At 43.7% G+C, this 22,480-nt stretch overlaps 1 protein-coding gene across 1 annotated transcript; it reads left to right on the top strand.

The window, feature by feature from the left end:
- On the top strand, nt 1-20,337 carry LOC133444860 (probable E3 ubiquitin-protein ligase HERC4). The gene is made up of 23 exons (XM_061722759.1): nt 1-217; nt 324-444; nt 1,274-1,350; nt 4,375-4,596; nt 4,960-5,051; nt 5,731-5,861; nt 6,786-6,910; nt 8,190-8,266; nt 8,376-8,494; nt 8,605-8,664; nt 8,743-8,848; nt 8,953-9,148; nt 13,363-13,508; nt 13,599-13,739; nt 13,826-13,918; nt 17,725-17,898; nt 17,991-18,131; nt 18,242-18,411; nt 18,522-18,585; nt 18,682-18,752; nt 18,840-19,023; nt 19,133-19,232; nt 19,682-20,337. Exons 1-23 carry the CDS (start codon nt 1-3, stop codon nt 19,897-19,899), a joined length of 3,045 nt encoding a protein of 1,014 aa, XP_061578743.1. The 3' UTR covers nt 19,900-20,337.
- The last annotated feature ends 2,143 nt before the right edge of the window (nt 20,338-22,480 follow it).

Here is a 22,480-nt window from a genome sequence, read left to right as displayed (position 1 = left end):
ATGTTTTCGTGGGGAGAGGAGTACGGCCACAGCTTTCGCCTGAAGAACAGCCCAGCTGTCACGAACAGGGACGGAGTTACGCTTTTAAAGCTCACTTTCCGCACCGCAGATCTGTGCGCAGGTGGCAGCGTGCTCGCCTTCGCCAAGACCAGCGGGGAAGTGTTCATTGTGCGCACCAACCAGGGCGATGATGGGAGAAGAGTCCGAGGAAAATACAGTAGGCATAATGTCCCACTCTTTGATAAGGAGAAGTGGTGAGGTGAATTTTTCTTTCCATCCTCTCACGGTCTGCTGCCATCTGTCTTTTGCGTGTGTATTTGCAGAGTTTGTGAGCTGTCAGGAGAAAGCCCAGGCTGTGAGTTGTGGTGAGGATGTGGTGATGCTGCTGTCTGAGAGAGGCTCGGTGTTTTCCGTGGACACGACTCACACTCCTTACACCGCCAGGTGGGCTCACACACTGATGTCCTGCTCTCATGCTGATCGCCTCACAACCAGAGCTGGGTAGAGTAGCCAAAAACCGTACTCAAGTAAAAGTACTGTTACTACAGAATAATATGACTCAAGTAGAAGTAAAAAGTAGCCATCCAAATAGTTACTTGAGTAAAAGTAAAAAAGTACTTGGTGAAAAAACTACTCAAGCACTGAGTAACTGTTGAGTAACGTCTGATTTATTTTTTTAACACAACCATTCAAACTTACACAACCATCTTCAGGCAAATTAAATCAATAAAATAATAAAAAAAATTTAAATTAATAAAAAATAAATAACTTAAATTAAAATAATCTTAAAGTAAATTCAAGTACTTTAATAAATAATACAATGAATAAAAGAATAACAGAATAAAGAAATAAATTAAGCACAAGTAGCACAAAATTTCAAACCTTTGTACTTTTCTTTTTTAACCAGGCAGAACTAGAACAAGCGCATGAACTCATAGAAACTCTGTGTGTGTTTGAGTCTGTGTATATGTGACAAAACATGCAAAAACAAAATTTTTTCCCAAAGAATCACTCAGTGATGTCATGAGATTGACGCGTACGCGGATAAAAGAAAAGTAACAGCTCAACGTAGTCTAATGTAGCGGAGTAAGAGTAACAGTTTCTTCTTCACAAATCTACTCAAGTAAAAGTAAAAAGTATAGTGATTCAAAACTACTCCTAAAAGTACAACATTTCCCAAAACTTACTCAAGTAAATGTAACGGAGTAAATGTAACTCGTTACTACCCACCTCTGCTCACAACTAATGTTTGACCTGGTTCCTGTGGTTTCAGCTCTCTGCGAGCTCTGCAGAACATTCCCGTCACCCAGGTTGCTTGTGGGAGCCAGCACACGCTTGCACTGACCAAAGGTACGGTTAATTGTGGCTGTGATGATACGACTTGAGAGTTGGTCAGAAACATTAGGGGGTCAGCCTCAAAGTACAGCGGACCCTGACAGGCCCAGCCAATTATCTGTGTCAGAGCCAACTTCATAGAGTCCAGTTGAATGTTTTGTTTTGTTTTGTTTTCAGGTGTTTTCAAGTCAAATGACCTGAAGTAAATGTGGCAGCACTGAAAAATGATGATGGCGTTTGCTTTATTATCTTTTTTAGCACAGAAAACAATGAAAAGAGATTGCTGTCCCCCAATTCAAGACAACACAATTACTTTAATTGCTGTAGTCTATTAGTTATTAGTCTATTAGTATTGACTGGGTTTTATTTAAGTACATTTGGGGACAGAAGACTGAATGTGAGTAGCATAGGAGAGCCACTTTTGTTACTTTTTTATTTACCTATCTTGGTATTTAATAGGGGTGTCACGGTACACACAAGTCACGGTTCGGTACATACCTCGGTACAGGGGTCACGGTTCGGTACGGGTTCGGTACGGGTTCGGTACAACGGGAAAAAAAATACAAAAAGTCCCAAATGTATAAGACGAGTTTTTTCTTCCTTTATTTTGATCATAGCATTTGAAATTTAAAGTTTGTTCAATTGGCTACAAAACTAAAAAGCATCTCTTATTAAAGTGTAAAATAAATAGAATAAAACATTTAACTTGTGCATTAGTGTTTTTAATTTTACCACGGACTGGTTTATGTGAGCGCGGGATGGGACATTGTAACGAGGCTCGAGCACTTTTCATAAATACTTGAACCCGGGCTCCTCTACTGCTGCATATGGGCAGAGCCGTCTGGGGGCGGAGTATTCTCCATGGGCCTTATGATAGTCATTTTAACGCTCAACAACATCATCCTACCCATCAAACAACATTTATTCTCACTTTTATTGAACCAAGCCTATAGGCCTATGCTGCAGAAAGCAGAGTAAAGTCACAAACTTGTTCAGAAACACACACACACACACACACACACACACACACACACACACACACACACACACACACACACACACACACACACACACACAGGCCTGACAGCTGTCAATCACATGGCTCTGAAAACTCAGGTAGTCACGGACTGACTCAGTTCATTCTTTGATACAATTTAAATACAAAAAAAACATAACTGGTCTAAATTACACAATCTATTTAGATAGATATAGACACAGCGGTCTATAACATAATTTCTGAGCTCTATAACAGAGAATAGACTCGGCGGTCTCGTTCACAACAACACAAGCTCATTAAAATAGGCAGCTGGTCAAGAAACTGATAAATAAATTATTTATGAAGGTTACACTCACTCACCAACGGTAGTTGACTCTTTCATAACCCAAAATAATCCAGGTAACGTGGAAAACGGGGTAACATTCAAAACTTTGTACAAATTTAGTCCTCTTTTAAACTTTAGCGCTAATCTCCTTCACTGTGACTGTTAAGGCTGATTTATGGTACCGCGTTACACCAACGCAGCGCCTACGGCGAAGGTTACGCGTCGCCGCATTACCTCGCCGTAGACTGCGCCGTACCCTACGGCGTATGCTCTGCGTCGATTTAACGCAGAACCATAAATCAGGCTTTACAGCCAATCCGCGTTGGCACACGGCCCTGATGCGTTCAGGACAGTTGTAAATTAAGAATTAGAACATTTTATCGTTATTATAGCCTACAATTTATGATGATATATGAATTGCACATATATTTATTGATATGCACAGACTATCATACATTTAGGTCTGTAATGGAACGTGACTGTTGATATTTATAAGGGGGAAAAAAAACGATGATTGATTTTTTTTTTTTTTTTTTTTAACTCAGTCAGACGGATTCGCCGTATGACTGCGTGAACCGAACCGTGACCCCCGTACCGGGACGGGACGGGACGAATACAAATACCGTTACACCCCTAGTATTTAAGTTATAATTTTTTTATATCAACATGACAGCTTAGACCATATATAATATGATTTGTTAAGAACATCTTAGATAAGTACTAAAGTGCCTTTTTTTGAAAAAGGGTTTTAGAATCTGTAGTTGTACTCCAACAGAACCACACGTTGTCCTTTAAAGGTATTGTGACATGAAAAACACATTTTTCTTGATTTTTTGTGTTTTGCTGGGTGTCTTGACATCAATTACACCCAAAAAACAACGAACTTTTAACATTCAGTGTATTGTGTGCTTTCTGGGATTTTCCGCATAACTGTGCAAAAACGGCGCATCTGGTTTGCTGGCGGATCGTTACGTAACGATCCGCTAAATCACCGCCCCCTCCACCCAGCTCCCTGCCTCCTCTCCTCTCCAGTGCACCATAAAGGCTGATTTATGGTTCCGCTTTACACCGACGCAGAGCCTACGGCGTAGGGTTACGCGGCGACGCGCTCGGTACGCTGAACCTTACGGCGTAGGCTCTGCGTCGATTTAACGCGGAACCATAAATGAGGCTTAACACGGAGCTGTTTAGAGCCTCTTTTGTTCTAATCACCGGAGGAAAACTGCTAAGAAGACCCGCGGCCACTGACTGGACTTAAGATAAGGGGACACTGCTGCTTGCATGCCTTTATTTTTATGATTGTTTGCTGTGGTTCGCCCTGCTGCTTTTCCGTGCATGCTTCGCCTGTCGCTCCCGGCTTAACTCTCCGACGCCGCTGTGAGCGTATGGCTGGAGGAGGAGGAGGTTTGGAGGAGGAGCGGCGCAATGATTGACAGGAAAGGGGGAAAAGGAAGTGTTTTTCACGGGGCAAAAAAACACTGTAATAAAAAGCCAGGAATGGAGTACTAGAGTGAAGTTTTTCTTGTTACACTCTTTTAGACACATTTGAGGGATGTTGGTCAAGACTTTTAATAGTGTTAAAAGCATGTTAAAAATGATGTCACAATACCTTTAACATCCTACCATCTCTTGTTGACCTGGTAACATTTTCCAAAGCAGTCATGAAAAAGTCTTCAGGAATAGTCAACAAGATGTCTTTCTTGCATTTCCCCCACAGACGGCCGGGTGTTTGCGTGGGGCCAGGACTCCAGGGGTCAGCTCGGCCTGGGGAAGGGAGGATCTGGCACCAGTTCCCCCCGACAGCTGGGATGTCTGGCGGGCCTGCCTCTGGCTCAGGTGTCGGCCGGAGGAGAGCAGAGCTTTGCTCTGTCCGTGTCTGGAGGCGTGTTCGGCTGGGGAAGGAATGATTGCGGACAACTCGGACTGGGCGACGCTGAAGGTAACGTAATGGGATGTTAACTCTTTTAAGACATAGTGGTCAATTCAGTGGATTACTGTTCAAAGGCTGTGTTATAGTATATTGGTGGCTTTGATTGTGTAGTTGTACATTCAGCGGATACCAGGAAGTAGTTTGACATCCATCCACTGTGCTGTAATGAGCCACACTGCCATTAAAAAGTTATTTGTTAGTTTTATTCCACTTGGGAACTCAATATTCATGAAGAAAATGTTGACCAGCGGTTTTCTTTATTTATTTAAATATATCAATGATTTGATGTATTTGTATGTATTTTTCCTAAAACCATGATATAAATTCTTCTTCTGATGCTTTATTTTAATATGTAAATACATGTTTTTACAGATAGACATATACCAACTCCAGTTCATCACCTGAACAAGAAGAAAACTCTTTTAATTTCCTGTGGACGGGACCACACTGCAGTTTTGACAAAGGTCAGTCTGATGAAAATAAACTCTTCAACATTAACAAAATTACTAAAGAAGCTGTTCCTTTAAATTGATAACTTTAAGCTAATTTTCCTGTGTTCAACCAAACAAAAAAATATATATTATCTTCTGTATATTTAATTCTTCAAATCAGAAAAGTTGGAAGCATACAAAATATGACAAACATAAACAGATACGATAAAAGCACCCATTGTTACATTTACTTTTTATTTGATTCTACTTTATTTAACATAGAGAGATACATGTAGAAATATCAAGTAGAGTATGATGTGCATGTAAAAGAGGGTTGTAGTTTGTTACCCATCCCAGACATGTCTTTAGGTGTCATTGGAGAAGATACTTCATCCCCACATGTCCCAAATATGTTCATCAGTATGTGATGGTAGAAAAAAACCCTATATGCTGCATATAGAATGTAAAGATCTAATAGAGTAAGATGTGCTCTATGAGTGTTTGTGTAAATGACTGCAAAACAGTAAAGACGGATCAGATGACCATGTCTTTTAAGCTAACTCATCACAAAATCTTTTTGTCTCAAGCCCAAGCAGAAAAACTTTATTTAATTTAGCTTTTAATTTAACAAGAGATTATTCGGTGTAGATTCCACAGATATGTAAATCCTTTAGTGAGTAAATAATTGTAAAGCACAATATGCTCGTTTCAGGATGGTGCTGTGTTTACATTCGGCTCTGGCCAACATGGACAGCTTGGACACAACTCATTACGAGATGAGCGCCGTCCGCGGCTGGTTGCAGAGCTCTGGGGGGCAAAAGCTACAAAGATTGCATGTGGAAGGTAAGGCAGAGTTTAATTTAGTTCAGTTCATCTCTCTAAAGCCACTTCACCACTAACTCGTCTCAGGACAGTTACAGAAAAGGTATAGACACACACCTGCCACCCACCTGCCACGTTATTAGAATCACCGGGTAAACCTTATGAAGGGCTGAGTACAGACACTGCTGCTCATCCATTCATTAACTACCACTTGTTGTCCTCCAGCTCACAGGCCAACTGAGAGATAAAGTATCTCTAACTTGTCTCTGGGTGCGTCTCGGTGCTCCTTCCCGGTTGTGCACGTCTGAAACAAACCCCAAGAGAGGTGCCCAGGAGGCATCCCATGAAAGTCTCAACATCTCAGCTGGCTACTATTGGCATGGACGAGCAGTGGCTCTACTGAGTCCATCCCACATGACTGAATTCTCTCCTTAAGGGAGCGTCTACCCTGCAGAGAAAATTCATTTCCCCTCCTTCTCTCCACAATGTCCACATTCTCTTTCTCTCAGACGTTACCAGGCTCAGTGGTGCTGGGAGATTTGTCGTCAGGGCGATTACCCCAGTAAGATCTCCCAAAGCAAATTGGTCCTTGGTGACAGAATAATTTAACTGCCCTCACGCGGTCATGGGTCATCAGGACCCCTGCCTTGGGAAGGACTCATGGTGCCCAACAGCTCACCCATGGGGCTCTGCCAGCCTTAGCCCAAATGAGCGGCTGATTCACCCACCTGTAAGCTCAAATGCAGAAAGAGCCACAGGAATGGTGCAACGTGACTTTTTGGTGCTGAAATGCCAGGAACTCAGCTGTGATTGTTGGAGCATATTTAGCCACTGCATGAAAAACTGAACTGAATTTAACTGAATCATCTGAATTATCTAAAAATCTCAAATCAGGAAACACATTTCCACATAAGATTATTCCTGCTCTGTTACTTTCTCCACCAGATATCACACATTGGTGCTGACGGACTCAAAGAAGGTCTACTCCTTTGGGTGTGATGCTCAAGGGCAGCTGGGGCGTGGAGAGGAGAGCCATCCATCTGTGCCTCTTCCAGTCCAACTGCCACATGGTGAGCACCTTTACACCTTTATATGAAAATTACCTAGAGGAGATATTTAAAGGTAGGGTAAGCAAATTCTGTCCGTCTTGATATTTTAAACAAACCATCAACAAAGCTCAGAGAGATGGCTCCTCCCTCCATGCCCCATCATTAACTCTACCCGCCCTTGCCGCCCCTCCAAACCCTTCCCCGGTCAGAGATCCGCATGATCGGGCGCTTTTAGATTGGGTCCCGCTGTTATCGCTGGATGGTGAACGCGTGTTTAACGCACGTTGGTAATTAAACACAACATTTGTCACATCGTGCCTGAAAGAGGGAAGAAGAGTCGGAAAGCGTTAGCCGCGAAACAAATGTCACTTGTGTGGGCGTGTAGAATGATGTATTGTCCCGACATCAGCAAGATTCATAGAGGTGTCATTTTCAAAACAAGGATGGATGAACATCTTGGCCGGGTTTGTCATCTTTGTGGCCACTTGTTCAAACAATGGAGCATCCTTTGTGGTTCCAGACATATGCAGGTTAATGGCGTCCTCGACTCTGAGGCTGAGTAGCTGGCGGATCTCCTCGTTTCCCCAGTTACTCATCTTGCAAATATAGATCCCACCTGTGACGTCCTGCTGCTGCTGTTACTCTCATCAACTGTTTCCCTATTTTATGAAATACTAATAAATAAACAAAAACTTCCCTGGTGGGCTGTACTCAGGTTAGGTGATCTACTAACCCCTCCCACGACCCGCCACTCCGCGTTAGCTTTGTTTACATTAGACCTGACCCGTGGTTAAAATACCCTCAGAGGAGTAATTCGCAGGGCAGCTCAACACGACACCCTGCGTTGGTCAATATAAAGGAGCACGCAACACACTGGATCCAAGCGTTAAACGAGGGGTGTCCGCCAACATAAAAGGGGCTACAGATGTTATGGTTTGGGGGGACAGGCGGCCTCCATTCTGCTTGTTTCCAGTTCACAGAGGGCTGAGTATGAAGACCAGGCTTCTTTATAGTGTACACACGAGATGATGAGATACCTGATGGTGAGAAGATATTCATGTGAGAAAAGGTGTTTTGGCTTAACTTTAAAGTAAAGGCTCAAGGTTCAAGGTATCTCTATTATCCCCAAAGGCCGGGGTTAGGGTAACCCTAACCCTGACACCACATGACGCCATGAAGCTATGAAGAAACATCTGAATATCTGACCAGTGAAGGAGCGTGTCATGTCGTTATTGAACTGTGACCCTCACAGTGGATTTGTTTATATGATGTAAATCACGTTCTTCTGTTTGTATTCTAGGTAACACAAATGGCCACATGATTCACAACATCTACGCCGGATGCAACAGTTCATTTGCAACGTGCATGTCTCATGAGGTACCAGCGCAAATGCAGGAAGCACAAAGCATTGCTGTGCGTGCTTTATTTAAACACACGTAAAAGCAATTTCTATAACACAAGCTCCTTTCTTCCGTTTCCTTCATAGGCCGTTCACAGCGAGTCCAGCAGCACCACAAACACGGACGCAACACTGCACTGTATTGAAAATAAAGTGGATAGATGGGTTTCTGAGTGTGATTCAAAGCTAGGGAAGATGACGAAGCAGTAAGTGAACTCAGTATGAACGATGAACACCATGAACAGACACTCACGGCCGTGATGAGGTGGCTTCAGTGATGCTAACGCCACTCTTAAATGTTATGAAACCTTCACAGGGAAATCCATTTGACATTTTCCTCTGCATCCTTTATGAATCAGAGCTTTCTCGATCACAGGTACGTGCACAGTTCAACGGGTGAATACCACTTTTTCATATCTGCTGAGTAATGAGCTACTTTTCTTTCTCCTCTTAGGAAAGACGGTCATTTCCAAACATCACCACTTTCCTCTGGTTTGGACTTGTCACTTGCTCCAAGTGTTTTTAGGAAACTAGTGGAGAAGGACGATATCTTAACAGAGGTATGAATCAGTAAATACACATATTTATTATCTGATCAATAATTAACAGGAAAGAGTTGGAGGTTTACTCTTTTATGGAACCCAGTTACTTTTTGTGTCAACAGGTGGAAACTGTGGTCGTGAAGCTGCTTCACTCTCTTGGTGTGAAACCAGTGGGAGTAGAAGGGTTGAGGCTCTTCCTGATTCTCAGTGAGCTCCTTCGTGCTATTCAGGAACGTGGCGTGAATCAGAGCTTGAGGCTCGCTGTGGAGGTCGCCGCCGTCATGCGAAAGCTGTCTGCCGAAAGCCTGCAGATTTTAGGTACTAACGGAGATAATGCTGTATGTGGACTTGATGACATCTCATGCATCACACATAACCCCAGTTAGATCATTTCCTAGACATCATGAAGGGAAACCCACAGCCAATATTTCAATATCTGGCATGCAGAGATGCTCCTTCACATGAACACACCCAGGATAGCGCCATCTCTCCTTGCCTCTCACCCGTCTGTCTGCAGTTTCCTTTCATCTGTATTGTCTGAAGTCCATTCATGGAAGTGTCGGAGTCTGAAAAAATGTACTTGTAGCCATCTCTCAGAAAAAAAAAACATATACCCATGTCGGGTATTATACTCAGTGTTGGGAATAACGGTGTTAAAAATAGCGGCGTTACTAACGCGGTTATTTTTTCCCAGTAACGATAATCTAACTAATTACTATTTCAAACTTGACTCACCAGACTCACCTGACTTGACTCACTCAGAATTTCCGCTATTTTTAACGCCGTTATTCCCTATAGCGGCCCTTTTATTCTGAGAAGGGTAGAAACGGTTTGAAATTTACTTCCTCAACTTCTGTACAGCTCGCCTGGATTTGGGGTCTTTAATTGAGCATTGGAAAGCTCAGTCACTGCTCAGGCACATAAACGTTCTCAAATTACCAGCAGAAATTTCTTCAATAGCATATTGTCTAAGCAAGTAAGGGAAAATACTCACTCACTCACTCATCACTCATCTTCTCCCGCTTTTCCGTTACCGGGTCGCGGGGGCAGCAGCCTCAGCAGGGATGCCCAGACTTCCCTCACCCCAGACACTTCCTCCAGCTCTTCCGGGGGGAGTCCGAGGCGTTCCCAGGCCAGCCGAGAGACATAGTCTCTCCAGCGTGTCCTGGGTCTTCCCCGGGGTCTCCTCCCGGTGGGACATGCCTGGAACACCTCCCTAGGGAGGCGTCCAGGAGGCATCCGGTACAGATGCCCAATCCACCTCAGCTGACTCCTCTCAATGTGGAGGAGTAGCGGCTCGACTCCGAGCTCCTCCCGGGTGACCGAACTCCTCACCCTATCTCTAAGGGAGCGTCCAGCCACCCTGCGGAGGAAACTCATCTCGGCCGCTTGTATCCGCGATCTTGTCCTTTCGGTCACTACCCAAAGTTCATGACCATAGGTGAGGGTAGGGGCGTAGATTGACCGGTAAATCGAGAGCTTCGCCTTTCGACTCAGCTCCCTCTTTACCACGACGGTCCAGTACATCGACCGCATTACTGCGGACGCTGCACCGATCCGCCTGTCAATCTCACGCTCCATTGTTCCCTCACTCGTGAACAAGATCCCGAGATACTTGAACTCCTCCACCTGAGGCAGGACTTCTCCACCCACCCGGAGAAGGCATGCCACCCTTTTCCGGTCGAGAACCATGGCCTCGGTCTTGGAGGTGCTGATTCTCATCCCTGCCGCGTCGCACTCGGCCGCAAACCGCCCCAGCACATGCTGGAGGTCCCGGTCTGATGAAGCCAACAGGACAACATCATCTGCAAAAAGCAGAGATGAAATCCTGAGGTTCCCAAACCGGATCCCCTCCGGCCCCTGGCTGCGCCTAGAAATCCTGTCCATAAAAATTATGAACAGGACCGGTGACAAAGGGCAGCCCTGCCGGAGTCCAACATGCACCGGGAACAAGTCTGACTTACTGCCGGCAATGCGAACCAGACTCCTGCTTCGATCATACAGAGACCGGACAGCCCTTAGTAGAGGGCCCCGGACTCCATACTCACTCAGCACCCCCCACAGAATGGCACGAGGGACACGGTCAAATGCCTTCTCCAGATCCACAAAACACATGTAGACTGGTTGGGCAAATTCCCATGAACCCTCGAGCACCCTGCGGAGGGTATAGAGCTGGTCCAGTGTTCCACGACCGGGACGAAAACCGCATTGTTCCTCCTGAATCCGAGGTTCGACTATCGGCCGTAATCTCCTCTCCAGTACCCTGGCGTAGACTTTCCCCGGGAGGCTGAGAAGTGTGATCCCCCTGTAGTTGGAACACACTCTCCGGTCCCCCTTTTTAAACAGAGGGACCACCACCCCGGTTTGCCACCCCAGCGGTACTGTCCCCTTCCTCCATGCAATGTCGCAGAGGCGTGTCAGCCAAGACAGCCCTACGACATCCAGAGACTTGAGGTACTCAGGGCGAATCTCATCCACCCCCGGTGCCCGGCCACCGAGGAGCTTACGAACCACCTCGGTGACCTCGGCTTGGGTGATGGATGAGCACGCCTCCGAGCCCCAACCCTCTGCTTCCTCAGTGGAAGGCATGTCAGTCGGATTGAGGAGATCCTCAAAGTATTCCTTCCACCGTCCGACAATGTCCCCAGTCGAGGTCAACAGCTCCCCACCAGCACCATAAATGGTGCCGGCAGAGTACTGCTTCCCCCTTCTGAGGCGCCGAACGGTCCTCCAGAATTTCCTCGAGGCCGACCGAAAGTCCTCCTCCATGGCCTCCCCGAACTCCTCCCAGACCCGAGTTTTTGCCTCCAAGACTGCCCGAGCCGCGGCCCGCTTGGCCTGCCGGTACCTATCTACTGCGTCAGGAGTCCCACCGGCCAACATAGCCCGGTAGGACTCCTTCTTCAGTCTGACGGCATCCTGTACTTCCGGTGTCCACCACCGGGTTCTAGGATTGCCGCCACGACAGGCACCGGAGACCTTGCGTCCACAGCTTCGAGCCGCCGCGTTGACAATGGAGGCAGAGAACATGGTCCACTCGGACTCGATGTCCCCCGCCTCCCCCGGGATCCGAGAGAAGCTCTCCCGGAGGTGGGAGTTGAAGATGTCCCTGACAGAGGGCTCAGCCAGACGTTCCCAACAGACCCTCACAATCCGTTTGGGTCTGCCCGGTCTGTCCAACCTCCTCCTCCGCCAGCGCATCCAACTCACCACCAGGTGGTGATCAGTTGACAGCTCAGCCCCTCTCTTCACCCGAGTGTCCAAGACATGCGGCCGAAGGTCACGACAACAAAGTCGATCATTGACCTCCGGCCTAGGGTGTCCTGGTGCCACGTGCACTGATGGACACCCTTATGCTTGAACATGGTGTTCGTGATGGACAAACTGCGACTCGCACAGAAGTCCAACAACAAAACACCACTCGGGTTCAGATCGGGGAGGCCGTTCCTCCCAATCACGCCTCTCCAGGTATCACTGTCATTGCCCACGTGAGCGTTGAAGTCCCCCAGTAGAACAATGGAGTCCCCAGTTGGAGCACTATCAAGTACTCCTCCCAGGGACTCCAAGAAGGCCGGGTACTCCCCACTGCTGTTCGGCCCGTAGGCACAAACAACAGTGAGAGACCTATCCCCGACCCGAAGGCGCAGGGAAGCGACCCTCTCGTTCACCGGGGTGAACTCCAACACATGGCGGCTGAGCTGGGGGGCTATAACCAAGCCCACACCAGCCCGCCGCCTCTCACCCTGGGCAACTCCAGAGTAGTGGAGGGTCCAGCCCCCTTCAAGGAGCTGGGTTCCAGAGCCCAAGCTATGTGTGGAGGTGAGCCCGACTATCTCTAGCCGGTATCTCTCAACCTCACGCACAAGCTCCGGCTCCTTCCCCCCCAGCGAGGTGACATTCCATGTCCCCACTGTGAGGGTTGATGTCCAGGGATTGGGTCGTCGAGGCACCCCGCCACGACTGCTACCCAGCCCACAATGCACCGGCCTGCCATGGTCCTTCCTGCGGGTGGTGGGCCTACTGGAAGGCGGACCTGCGTCGCCGTTTCGGGCTGAGCCCGGCCGGGTCCCACGGGCAAAGACCCGGCCACCAGGCGCTCGCCTACGAGCCCCAACCCCAGGCCTGGCTCCAGGGCGGGGCCCCGGTGACGCCGATCCGGGCGACGTAACGGTCCTTGCTGTTGTTTTATCCATGTTTGGCTTGTGAACCGCTCTTAGTCTGGCCCGTCACCCTGGACCTGTTTGCCATGGGAGTCCCTACCAGGGGCGAAAGTGCCCCCGACAACATAGCTCCTAGGATCACTCGGGCACACAAACCCCTCCACCACAGTAAGGTGGCGGTTCAAGGAGGGGCAAGAAGGGAAAATACCCTAATAAAAAAAAGAAGAAATCAGCATTCAAAATAAACTTCAGATCAATGTTAAAACTCAGTCACTCTAGCAGCATTTTAATACATTTTTGGTGGTTTTACTGTTTCAGCGTAGTTCTCCATCCCTTCATATGATCATGTGAGATGCTGTCTATTGTCCTCAGAATGCTGGTGGTCCTCGCTGTCATCCTCCACTCTGCGCAGGCATGTGAAGGCGTGGAAGACGGCCCTCTCGGCGATCCTGCCCCATGTGCCCTCTCCTCGCACCACCATCAAAAACGTTCTACTGGTTCTTCAAGTCCTACACAAAGTAAGTATCAAACCCACGCCATATGAGATCCTTCTCACACCGAAAGTCTCCAAGTCCCACATGTCCTTAGTCCATTTATCTGTTTAAAAGGCCAACAACAGGAGGAAGAGGAGAATTTCTAGAGCCACTTTTTGTTTGGAGATTTACCAAAGATTTCTTCTAGAAGAGCTGCAGCTTTGGCTGTCAGAAATCAAGACGAACAACAACAACAGGAGACTGCAAAGCAGTGCAGTCAGTACCTCCTCTCTCCTTCATACATGTGAAAACTTTTCTTCTTTTTTAGCATTCCAGTAAAAATAAAGTCTTTTGTCTTTCAGGATGACCAACCATTCCTCTACTGTAGCTTCCTTTTTGTGTTGGGACTCAAGTTAAAGAAAGAGGCTTTTTACAACTACGCTCTCATCACTAAGGTAACTGTACAGTAGCTTTGCTGCCAGAACCGGACTGTCAGGAGCAAAACAATTTACTGAACATTGATTAATGAAAGTCACCCACCACAGTGGAACTGTAGTACTAGATTCATTTAAAAAAAAGGGGGAAAATGAAAGTGGCTTTTCATTGGTACCCTCAACGTACTATCTTGTTGCACAGCCTAAGGCAATCCCTGCAATTGATTTCTGCAACCGTCACAGAGTCACGGAGTCAGTACGTTTCCATACACTAACAAAAAGTGGAATGATGAGACTTGTGCACCTGTAGACAGGTATTTTGGTCCTCATGAACAAGCTGCTCCAGTTGTCTCGGGTTGGAAGGGTTTCTTCTCCAGACTGCATGTTTCAGCTCTTAAGGCTCTTAGATGTCACTTCATAATAGTTAAGTGTTTTGTTCTTAGACATTCTTGGCTGATGTAGGTTGCGTGTTTCTGGGTCATTATCCTGTTGAAGAATGAGTGACCTGGAACTGAGACTAGTCTTGCTAACACTGGGCGGCACCTTTCACTCCAGGATGCAAGGGTAGCCTTATGAGTTCATTGTGACCCTTCAGTCCACTTTTGCTCAAACATTGATGGGTGGTGTGGTCTGCCGCTGATGTACCTTGACCTTGAAACTCACCTTGAATTTCTTTGGAAGTTGTTCTGAGTTCTTTTGTTATTCATATTATCTGTCTCTTCAATATGTCATCAATTTCCCTCTTGTGTCCACGTATCTATCTATCTATCTATCTATCTATCTATCTATCTATCTATCTATCTATCTATCTATCTATCTATCTATCTATCTATCTATCTATCTATCTATCTATCTATCTATCTATCTATCTATCTATCTATCTATCTATCTATCTATCTATCTATCTATCTATCTATCTATCTATCTATCTATCTATCTAGTCAGAGGATCAACCAGCTGCTTCGATATGTTCTTCTGGCCTTTACTTTTACACGTTTACCTAGAATTTATATCCTCAGCCAACGCTGTTTTGCTTTCGCTGGTCTATATGGTGTGGGGAACATCACAATACCAAAGAGGGACCACTTTTAACCCTTTAAATAGTCAAACTGACTGATTGAAGGTTGAAGTCACCTGTGATGATAATTACAGGTCAGGTTTATTATTACAGTAACAGTTCTGCTGAACCACAGTTCAAGTAAAATGTCGGATTTTCATTTGTCCATTTTCAGTAAATTGTCATTTATTGTAACTTTTGTCAGTTTCAGGTTATTTCATTGACTATTGTTTTGTTTTTTCTTTCTTTACTAGAACAAAATTGCCCACTTTTCAGACTTACATTTATGTCTTTTTTATATTCATGTAAATCAAACATAATGTTGCACCAAATATCTATAGATATTTATTTTATTTTGTTCTGCCATTACAGTTTTTCTCAATTGGTTTGGTACATTTCTCACATCAGAATTGAAATTCTCAAAAGTTCTTGTTCAGTTTTCACATCATCATGCCATTTGTGCAGATGAAAAAGGCAGTTTCTCATTGCATTGAACAAATTGCAAATGCTTTTGTCCATCCATGCAAATGATTGTGTACAATTCTCAGTTTTTTCGTACATTATCAATTGCTTTTGTCATGCTAATCAAAATGCTTTGTTATAGGAATCTATCAAATAGTCTCTTTCCCCAAAACATTTAGGCTATAGTTCATCATATAAGTCTTCACATGCAAAATGATTTACCAAGCCATCATAACATGTCAAGCATATATACATTTCCATAAGACATTTGTCTGTAAATATGATCTAAATTGGTAAATTCCTCCCAGGTGAATCTAGACTTTCTCTAATGAAAAGAGTTGATCAACCAATGATCGACAGTTTTCTGAATGAGCTCAAGGGAGCATCTCATGAACAATCTACTGGGGAGTATATAGGTAACCAGAGCACAATAGAAAGTTACAATGTCTGACAATGGAAGGACAACAGCCAAGAAGAAGGAGAGGAAGAGGGGTGACGCTGCGTGGTGGAGGAGTAGGAAGAGGAAGAGGCAGAAGAGGCGGACACATGCGTGTTCCTGATGAAATCAGAGCAACACTTGTAGACCATGTTTTGAATCATGGGCTGACTATGGCTGAAGCGGGGAGAAGGGTGCAGCCAAATGTTGGCAGAACAACTGTGTCCTCAATTATTCAAACTTTCCGCAGAGAGAACAGGTGTGTAATCTAACAGTATGTGCTGAATTACATGGAGTTTACTGTATTTACATGTCAATACAGTAATGCCCCATACAAAATTACAGTAGCCTATTCCACTGATGCTCTATACAATGCCATTGTGTCTTCCTCAAATTTGTTTTGGTTTACATTTCTATTTCCCACATAGGACTGAAAGACAAGTACACAGGGGTGGTAGAGGGCGGATTTTCACACCACACCAGGAGATGGCTATCTGCAACATTGTTGTTGAAAACAACGCCATTACACTGAGAGAGATACAGACTACTATTTTGCAGGACAATGACACATTTGCAAACATCCAAACAGTCAGTAACTCTACCATTGACAGAGTGCTAAAAAAACAACACATGCGCATGAAACAGCTATACACTGTCCAGCCATTGATGTGCCAGGCCAAAGGGGTGGCAACATAACTATGTGTGCCGCAATATCAGATAACGGTGTGCTGACACACATTCCACTGATGGGTCCATACAACTCTGAACGTCTAATAGCATTCCTAGACACTTTGTACAGGGATCATATCCTAGGTGGCCCAGCCGAGAATATGGCCCAGCCCAAATATGCCATAATATGGGACAATGTAAGCTTCCACAAGTCAAACCTAGTAAGGCAGTGGTACGCAAACCATAACAGAATGGTGATGGAGTTCTTACCACCATACTCCCCATTCCTCAACCCCATTGAGGAATTTTTCTCAGCCTGGAGGTGGAAGGTGTATGACCGAGAGCCACACACACAAGTGACCCTTCTGGCTGCAATGGATGCAGCATGCCAAGACATTACTGCAGATTCCTGCAGAGCATGGATTAGGCATGCAAGAAGATACTATCCACGCTGCCTTGCACGGGAGGACATCAGGTGTGACGTGGATGAGAATTTGTGGCCTAACAGACAGGAACGGGAAGAAGCTGAAGATCAGGATTGAGATTAGAATTTGGGGAGTTGTTCATATTTTTTTGTTTACCTACTGTATGACCTATGTTTATATTTTTGACCTATGTTTACACTTACGTATTGTATTTCACCTTTGTTATGTGCAGTGCTGTCTTTTTTTTTTCTGCACTGCAATCGCAATGTTTGCCAATGAAGAAGTCATTCTGTAAATGTGAATCTTGTCTTTTCCAATCAATCTTACACGTATATATTATATGAGGTCAAATGTACAACACTTGTCATCACACCTAAACCACATTTTACATCAACATGTCCCTTCAAAGTGCCTTCAATTGCCAACATGACTAATGAATTTGACTGTCTTATCTGTACACAATGACACAATGATTAAACATTCTGATGGCACTGACAAGTATATTGACACAAAAACTTGCTTTTGAGGGATGGACTAAGGATTTTGAGCAAGAGACTGGCTTTTGCAGGTGATCCACAGTGTTTTGCTATTTGTTCAAACTGTTTTGAGAAATGCACTTGATCTTTTGCAAATTGCAAGAATGATTGGAAAAATGTACCAAAGTGATTGAGAAAAACTGTAATTGGTTAGTAGCATATCTTTTAAATATCTTAAAATTATTATTCACAACTTTCTTCTTTCTTTTTTTTCTTTCATTTCATTTCTAATTGTACTTCAGGGAGAACACATGAACCCTGGAAAGGTGGAAATGCAATTCGATTTTCAATACGGATTGGTTCCCGTACAAAAGTATGATTATTTTGAATTGCATCTGAGGCGAGCGTCACTTGTGGAAGACACCTTTGCACAGCTGGCTGCTGCCCCTCCGAGTGACTTCAAGAAGACACTCATGGTGAGTTTTGTATTTCAGCCTGTTGCCTAACGTTCAGCCAAACCACGTTGTAGATGCGCTCATCTAAGACTCTGAAACTGTTTATTTTTCAGGTCTATTTTGACGGAGACTCAAAGGTCACACAGGTCTACAGGAAAGACTTGTTCCACCACTTGTTTCGCAACATTGTGGAAACTAAACCAGAGATGTTCATGTTTAATGACTCCAAAACTCTGGCGTGGTTCCCCTCTAAAGTAAGATCACAGGGGAAACTTTTTATTTTGTTTTTCTTTCTGATACCAATGACAGATTTTGGTGTATGTCCGAGTTTGGAGACTGATTGCGTCTACTTTCATTCATGCAGGCAACAGAGGAGCTGAAGGCAGATCTCCACCTGTTTGGAGTTCTGTGTGGACTGGCCTTGTACAATGACTGTATCACGTACCTGGCGTTCCCTCTGGCTCTGTTCAAAAAGCTGCTCCGCTTAGAGCCGACGCTGGAGGACATGATGGAGTTCAGTTCCAGTGTTGGACAGTAAGGATTTATCTAAATAAAAATCGATGTGTCATAGATAAGAAGTTACTCCAACTCATATACAGGAAACAAAGTCCACTGCTCATATAGTGCTTGTGTTCTGTTTTAAGGAGCCTGCAGTACATCTTGAACTATGAGGAGGATGACCTAGAAAACCAGTACTATGACTTTGTGGTTGGTATTCACTTAAACTACGATCGGTGCTCTGCTGTATCGTTTCATATTCCAAAGGTTTTGCTGTAATATCACTTCTCCTTGGCTAATTTTCAGATTAACTGGGATGGTGCAAATGTTGACCTCGATCCTCAAAATCCAGGAAAAGCAGTCACGAGTCAAAATAAGTAAGAATGACATGATAGTTTACCTTAGTTTATCAGTCTACATGCAAAGTGAAATGTTTGCTGATCTAAAATATATCATCTAACCAGGAGGGAGTTTGTGGATGCCTACGTGAATCACGCCTTCAACAAGTCAGTGGAAAGCACTTTTCAGGAGTTTGAGCGGGGCTTCTTCCAGGTGTGTGACCGGCCGCTGCTGAAGCTGTTTGGGCCGGAGGAGCTGCGGCGAGTACTGGCAGGCCACGACGACTATGACTGGGAAAAACTCAAACAGGTACACTAGATATGTTAACATATGTTAACAATTTATTTTCTTTTTCCCCTTATGCCTTTTGTTTCAACTGGAGCAGAATGTTTAATAATGTTTGTTTTACTTTGAACAGAATGCACTTTGTGACTTGTACGACCTAAGCCCGTCCACGATTCAAATGTTCTGGGAGGTTTTCGATGAACTGACGGAAGATCAGAAGAAAGATTTCCTCTGTGAGTATTCCCTCACATCGCAAGACATTTTCATTTATTGCCGTTGTTTCCATCGTTGAGCTAATGGTAAAGTGACAGTAAATCGGGCCCCTCTGCAGAGTCAGAGCTCAACCACAATCTGAGTGTGACTTCTTTCAATTCCACTATATTTCAGGTGGAAATATTGTGCTCTTTACTCAATATATGTGACAGCTGTAGTTAATAGTAACTTTTAAAAATATACAATTTTTAAATAGATAATATATAAGGCATGAACTATAGTGCCGTTTGTTAAAAATGAAATCTTAGGAAGAAACTGAGCTGAAATGTATGAATTACTCATGTAAATTATGCTCATACAGTGTAATACAGTAATACAGACCCCTATGAAAAATGGGTCCAGACCCAAAGATGGAGATGTACTAATTGAGTTGAAGGTTCTTACGTTTCCCTCCACTGTTGTGTTTCAGGGTTCCTCACTGGTTTCAGGAAGCCCCCCATTCTCGGCATGGAGCAGATCCAAATGCAAATGCGAAGTAAACAAATCTTAAGCGGATCCCACGATCAGCACTTTCCTGAGTCACTGACGTGTCACTGCATCCTGGAACTGCCTTCATACTCAACCAAGGAGATCATGCGAGACAGACTCATCGCAGCCCTGGAACCAGAGAGTGGATTCCTGGAGTGAGGCAGCAGAGACTCCTGGACCACCAGCTTTGTATCTGCTTTGGGAAATGGAGAATTCAGTGTTGTTCTGTCAGAACATCTCTCCCCTGTTACCTCAGAAAATAAAACCAAAACAAAACACTGAACAAACATGACACTTTTGTACGACTGCACTACAGAGCAACAATTCCACTGAGACTTAACAGAGCTGTGGTTTTTCAGCTTTAAAGTGACCAGTTCAGGTATTTGTGTTTAAATGTTTAAGCTACAGTGAAATAATTTATATGTATTTTTGTGCCTTAGTCAGACCGATAAATCTAATACATTCTTCTTCTACCTCCTGTAATCCAATGAGTATGTTAATTATGATTATATTATCTTGTTCTGTCTTTTTTCAATTTTCTTATTGTTGTTTTCTTGAATGTATGATATCCTACTAAATGTTATTCAGTTATCTGAAGGAAATATATTTATCTCTCGTTTATGTAAAGAATTCACATCAATAACTGCTTTGTTTTCAAACATGCCTTTGCTCTATGTAAAAATGATTTGGAAATGTTTGGTCAGATATATATTTTGCATTAAACGTTCCACATTTTCAGATGAATAACTATTTATGATGTTTCCTTGACAACATTTATAGTGCACATTAAGCAAATATTTGTTTCTGAAGCAAAACATCATCCAGAATGTATAGCCTACTTCTATTCTTCTATACTACTAGTATGATACGATTAAGCCCTTATTGCCCGGTAAGATGTAGTCCCTAATGTGACCAATAGATGGCGACAAAAGTCAAATTCACTGTCATCGACTGTTACAAAACAATAATAAACGTTATGTTAAAACATGATATAAACTTTGGTTAAAGATACAGCGTTTAACCTAGAAAATAACTCAAACACATGTGGGAGACAAATTGACAGTGAGTTCAGGAATCTGAAGGTGGTGACCGAAGAACTCAGAACTGAGAAATGACGGTAAACAGTTGTGGCGGTATGAACAACACAAGATTGCTGCATGGCTTTATTACAGACATTTGGCAGATGTATGTGTCCAGAAGGAAAAAAAGAAACAAAGAAATCACTAGATGGCGCCGTTACTCTGGTAACCATATTTTATGAAACAAAGAGCAACAGGGATGAGATCATCTTGCAGACTGATGCAGCTCCCTGTATAACAATACTTGAAACCTTAACCCAGCAGATAAAAACAGAAGTAAGATATCAAACATGATCAATTTGAGAGCACCAGTGACATCCTGATGAATATACACATACAAATAGAAATGCACTTTCTTTTAAAATGAAATTTAGACTAATATGACACTCGGGAATTATTTTTTGAAATAATGTAGAAAATCACATAAGTAACGCCAGAAAATTTGGTTCAGTTTTGAGTGTACAAAATGCAATTAAAGAGTTACATAACGACTTCTAAGAGACAGACAGGAAATGGCCTCAATGTGACAAATCCACCACCGTGCTTTGTGAATTTCCACATAAATATAAAAGTTGTTTCCAGGAAACAGAACCCCTTGATTTATCACTGTGTATTTATGAAGTCCCGGGTCGGTCATCCCTGACTGCTCACGAGCAGGAATGGATTATATTTTGGTCTATAAAGCAGTTCTCAATAGACCCTCAGTTGTCCTCGTTTCCCTTCTTTGTTTCACCCCCAGAGGTAAAAAACATACTGATTTCTTCTTAGTGTAACCCAGGTTTAACAAAGCGGAGGAAACGTTTTCTTGTGTGCATCTTGGACCTGGAATAATGTCTCAAATAAAATCAGGTGATCAATCCCGAAATGTACTGATTAATTTGTTGTGAGTCAATGTGAATCATGTACAGGCTACCGATTCTAGTATGTTTACTAAATGTTTTTAAACTGCATTTTACCCCTGAAAATCAATCAATCAATGTATCTATCAATGTATCTATCAATGTATGTATCTATCTATCTATCTATCTATCTATCTATCTATCTATCTATCTATCTATCTATCTATCTATCTATCTATCTATCTATCTATCTATCTATCTATCTATCTCTCTCTCTCTCTCTCTCTCTCTCTCTCTCTCTCTCTCTCTCTCTCTATATATATATATATATATATATATATATATATATATATATATATATATATATATATATATATATATATATATATATGTATGTATATACATACTACTTACAAGTTACTACTGTAGGCACACATTTAACAAAATGCTAAGACTCAAGACAGGGCAAAAACAGAAAGTAGGCTACCATGAAAATATGTCACATGACCTCAAGGGAACAGAAGAACAACCACAGACATAAAAACAAAAACAAAAAGGAAAAATGTGCCTAACCACACTTAAAGAAAAAGATTAGACAGATGCTGGCTCCATGAGGTGTCATTTGAAAACAAAAAAGATGCGAAATGAACCCAAAAACACCGGAGTCTGCAAGCAAGGATCAAATGAAAAATGACAAATAACTTGATTTTAATATAGGAAGACAAAAGCAGCAGCAGAGGAGCTTCAATCAACACTAAAGTCTCCAGTTGTGCCTCTCCGGAGGGCTTTAATCGAGTGCGTGCGGCCGCACATCTCACCAGA

Source organism: Cololabis saira, chromosome 5, assembly GCF_033807715.1.
Source record: "Cololabis saira isolate AMF1-May2022 chromosome 5, fColSai1.1, whole genome shotgun sequence".
In the NCBI taxonomy this organism is placed as follows: Eukaryota; Metazoa; Chordata; class Actinopteri; order Beloniformes; family Belonidae; genus Cololabis; species Cololabis saira.
Note: the sequence above shows the minus strand (reverse complement) of the source record. Positions and strands in the feature narration are given on the sequence as shown.